Source organism: Vicia villosa, linkage group LG2 (assembly GCF_029867415.1).
Source record: "Vicia villosa cultivar HV-30 ecotype Madison, WI linkage group LG2, Vvil1.0, whole genome shotgun sequence".
Taxonomy (NCBI): domain Eukaryota; kingdom Viridiplantae; phylum Streptophyta; class Magnoliopsida; order Fabales; family Fabaceae; genus Vicia; species Vicia villosa.
Window position 1 is genome coordinate 160,421,292 of NC_081181.1, and position 4,897 is coordinate 160,426,188.

The 4,897-nt window shown below is 22.7% G+C and overlaps 1 protein-coding gene across 1 annotated transcript; it reads right to left on the reverse strand.

Annotated features, from left to right (window-relative positions):
• Positions 1–747: 747 nt before the first annotated feature.
• On the reverse strand, positions 748–3,649 carry LOC131647262 (bidirectional sugar transporter SWEET5-like). The gene is made up of 6 exons (XM_058917172.1): positions 3,514–3,649; positions 3,308–3,344; positions 1,948–2,164; positions 1,611–1,772; positions 1,381–1,503; positions 748–1,095 (listed from the first exon to the last, which is right to left on the reverse strand). Exons 1-6 carry the CDS (start codon positions 3,554–3,556, stop codon positions 976–978), a joined length of 702 nt encoding a protein of 233 aa, XP_058773155.1. The 5' UTR covers positions 3,557–3,649; the 3' UTR covers positions 748–975.
• Between the last annotated feature and the right edge of the window lie 1,248 nt (positions 3,650–4,897).

Sequence of the window (4,897 nt, forward strand, 5' to 3'; positions counted from 1 at the left end):
ATAAAAGCTTGTACCAATTCATTCTTGATTTGCAACAATATGAGAGCATGTCTGGCTTATAGAAAACCTCAAACATTTTTTTAAAATAAGAATCATATATTAAAAAAGAAAAAGAATATATTATCCAATATAATTGTTGAAAATGAATCACACGATATAGAGTTGATTTGACTTATATATGATAATGTGGATAACCATGTCTTAATAATTAAAGTATTTAACGATCGTTATTTGCTCTTGTAAATTTTTATGAAAAACAACTTTATCGAAAACTTCAAACAAATCTAGTAAATCTAATAAAGTATATTTGAGAACATATTGAACACGAGGATGACGAAATTTATTACCCACCATTAAAAGTGAAAAAAAAAAAAACAAAAATAATGAAATTTTTCTATACTTTTTTTATATTATTACAAAACTCAAATCTGATTTTTCCATTTTTTTCTTAAACAAATTGGTAAACATAGGAAAAGGAACATTTTGATAATTTTTTTTCCTCACACTAAACGCATATAGAGTAAGGATAGAATTCTTTGTAGCTTTTATGAATGGTTTAAGAATCCACTTGTTATGTCCCTGATTTAATTTCTTGCCTTGTTGGTTTGTAGTTCTTTTCTTGTATGGGTTAGAGTATCCCTAGTACTCCCATCTTTATATAAGAAGTTGTTTATTAAAAAAAAAAAAGAATTGGGCCAATCAATGACTGTTGGAGGAACTAAAGAATATAATTGGAAAATGATGGTTAGTTGGCTACCATTAGGAGCAATGACATTGTTCTCACATATTATTACAAACTTAAATCAAAATTAATAAATTTCTTCCCCTTATTAAATATTTCTTGTGCTTTGTTCATATTCAATATAAGACAAAGCATAAAAATAAGTAGAGACATAAGAAATTAAAGAACTATGATGTGAATGGATTCATAATCATGCTACTGTAGCTCTTTCATTAAAGCTGACTTCATAACCACTAGTTAGTTGGTTTCATCTCAACATCACCATCTTCATTGTTTTCAGCTTTGTTAGAACAATAACAAGCATATAGAATAAGCTGAACAATTCCAGAAACTACTCCAATGCTGTTGCATATCTACAAGAACAATACACAGAATTGTTAAAACATTTTTTTAATATATTTTAAGAAAAATAAAAGTAAAAAAATGATTTAAAAAAAGTTGAAATATTGATATAAATTAGAGACAAACAAATTAAATTAGTTTCTAATTTAGTTATTTTTAAGACTTCACTATAGAATTAAAAGTATTGTTTAATCTTCAATTTACATTGATAACTTAATTTTTGTTAGTATATATATATGATGAAGGAAAAAACAAAAAGAAATGATAAATAAATAAATAATTAATGAATAGATTACCAAGATATAAATATCAAATGGGGGAAGGATAGCATAAGTTGTCCAAGCCAAACCATTTAATAAGTTTGCTAGAGAGAGCCAAAATGGCATATATTTCACACTTTTAGTTTTTATAACTTTTGCCTGTTCATTATAAGATCAAGAGATAATTAATATAATTAAAGCATAGTATGTTGATAAATTAATTTTTTCAGTATAAATTTAAATGATATAAATGAAATGAGACTTACCATGACGGTTAGAGGAGCGAAATACATCATTACATTGAAGACACCAGAAATAACACCAACTACTAAAGACCTTTTTGTAGTGTCATGAAATGCTAACATTGTTATCAGAACAACGGCCGCAAACAAAATAGTCTCAATAGCAAGAATAAGAACTAGTTTTTTCTGAAATTATTAGGAAGAAGATATGAGTCACATAATAGGAATTATATGACACTCGATAAGTTTAGTAGTTTTTTTTTTCTTTCAGTAATTAAGAAATTATATGATACAAAATCTCTTACACTATATAATCTTTTATAGAGAGAATTTTAATAAAGAAATATAAAGACATATTTACCCTTCCTTTGTTGGTAGAATAGATGTAAAATATGGTGAGAAAGACAATTTCAATCACGACTCCTGTGCCATTGATGGTATAGACTAAAGTGCTTTTTGGGTGCACAAAAGGCATTCCATATAATACCCAAAATGCACAATTCATTATTGTAGCCAAGTATGGATCTGGTTTGAATTCTTCTACAGCCTTCTTCTTTATAATTCCATAGATAGTTGGACTGCAATTCATTCATATTAATCCATTCATTCAATTATAATAAGAGTGGCAATTATATTCATTTTTCATATATTTATATAATTTATTACATAATTCATAAAATAAAATTTTATTTTTAACTCATTGACTGGTGATGATAAAACTTCTGAAACTGTGAAAAATATTACCATATATGGTGTGAGTTAAAGAAACACTTTTATTTGAAAAAGTGCATATTTATAATATTAAAGTTCACTGTGTTAAAATTCCGACTTCATAAATATCAAGTAATAATATTGTTAAAAAAAACCAAAAATATTTAAATTTATTGTTATTGTTATATAAATAAATAAAATATTAAATATAATAAAAAAGATGATAGGGTTAATACAGAAGAGTTTCATATGATCATAAAAATCATTAGTTAATCAGAAAATCAATAGAAAACAAAATATGTATTAAAATGATAGGAAGAAAAATATAAACTTTATATTTTAAAATGAAGGACATACAATCATATACTCCCTTCAAAAATAATGTATTACTTTTTTTAATTGAGAAAAGGGGTAATGCACTGACAGTTTAAAATATTTTTACACTGTCAACCAATCACCACCCATGTATCCAATTAAATCATTTTTTTATTTATAAAAAATTTAATGACATGACACATTTATGATTTTCTATTGGATGACAGTGTAAAATTATTTTACACTGTTAGTGCACTACCTTTTAACTCTTTTTAATTTCACAATTAAAGATTTTAACGTTACATAAATATTTTTAAAAAGAAATCTCAAAAGTAATTTTTATGAAAATTATTTAAAATATGATCAAATTTTAATAATTATATGAAATTTATATATTCAAAAAGTTATAACAAAATGATAGAATACTTTTTTAAAAAAAAAACTGATTAAATCAATTTTTTATTTAAAGTTTTCTTAAAAAATCACTTCACATTAAAATTATTTTAAAAACCGGAAATAAACAGACCTTAGATCTAATTTAAAAGAGTTATAAAATTATTAATAAATTATTTAATTCTCTAATTTTAAAAAAATAAAAGATTTTAAATGAGAATAGAGTAAAAATATCAACAAAGAATGCAATGAAAGCAAAGAAAATGACAAAGAAAAACAGAGTAAGCAGAAAAAGGAATTACGCTGGTGACAAAAATAAGCCGAAAGCGATCACATTGCCTGCACACACAAAAAAACCAAAAAACAATTTAATAAAAACCAATTAAGCTTGAATGGAAAAACCACAATATAAAATGAGTCAAACTATACTTCATTGCAAAAATTAATATCACCAACAGAAAAACCCAAAAATTAGAAACATTGAGATGAAAATGAATGAAACACAAACCTAGAATTCCAACTGCTGCACGAGCTATTGAACTGTTTCCCATTATTTCAGAAGTTGTTGTTTTTGCAGAGAAAATGGAAGAGAATCACAAAGAGAAAGAAGAGAAAAAAAAGATGATAGAGTGAAATAAAAGAGAACATAGACCTATTTATTGTTAAGGTTTGATTATTTATTTATATATTTTCAATTTTTTATACTTTATTTTTTTTAATATAATATATTGATATTTTTTATAAACATTTTTTCATAATTAATTCTAACTCTAACTAGTTTATAGAAAAAATTCCTTAAATACTCCCGTTTAAATTAATTCTCACTTTGACTACTTTCTAGAATAACTAGTAACAATCTCGTGCATATGCACGAGTTCTGGTTTGATACACGCATTTGTTTATATAATACATTTATTTTAAATAGAAGGTTAAAAAAATAAAAAATATTTAAATTAATAATAAATATTTTTTGTATATAAAATATTTAAATCGATAATAAATTAAAATTAATAATAGATTTTTGGATCATAAATAGCATCTTTCATATATAAAACTATTTAAATAAATAATAAATTTTTTCACCTATACAAATATTATTTATGTTTAGGTATCATTTAGAAAAATATCTGGATCAATAGTAAATTTTCGTATATAAAAATATTTAAATCAATAATAGATTTTTTCCTGTATACCATTGAAAAAATTCATATTTAATTTTTCTAATTTAAAAAAATTATATAATTTGGTTAAAAAATATTTTATAATAGTAGTTTTAAAAAAATAGCAGGGACTAAAACTGCATGCATAAAATTTTTATAGGACTAAAATATGTCATTTTTTAATAAAGTCTAAAAATGAAATTTGAGATATTTATAGGGACCAATAACATACTTAACCATAAATAATAGTAGTATGTTACAATTGAATAAGTAATACACTTTTTCCCGTAGATATATATTTTTCCTAGTTACATTGATAACATATATTTGTGAAATAACAATAATAACAAATAATTTTTGTAATATTTAATTGTGCAAAAATTATTTTAGTTGTATAAACTTCGTTAATGACATGTAGTAATATAATAATATTTTGAATCATATAAATTAAAGTTAATGAGAAGGGACACACATTTTTGTATTTTATCCAAAAACATATCTTTTCAAATATTTTTTTAATTCATTTTAATTGAATTTTTTTTAAACTAAAATTATTATTCTTTTCTTAAAAAATATTTTATCTTAAAATAAAAATTATTTCAAATTATCTTTTTTCGTTATTAATATTCATTTACTAAAGTTAATTTTAAAAATATTATAAATGTAAATGAATAATTATTTAAAGTGATCATAATAATCTTTTTATTAAAAAATAATTTATTGAAATTTTTT

Excerpts from the sequence above, each read along its gene's own strand:
- LOC131647262 (XM_058917172.1), bottom strand. The coding sequence starts at position 3,556 with ATGGGAAACAGTTCAATAGCTCGTGCAGCAGTTGGAATTCTAG. Across the intron at positions 3,345-3,513 it reads TGCAGCAGTTGGAATTCTAG|GCAATGTGATCGCTTTCGGC; the intron begins GTTTGTGTTTCA and ends TTGTGTGTGCAG. Across the intron at positions 1,096-1,380 it reads CATTTGATATTTATATCTTG|ATATGCAACAGCATTGGAGT; the intron begins GTAATCTATTCA and ends TTGTTCTTGTAG.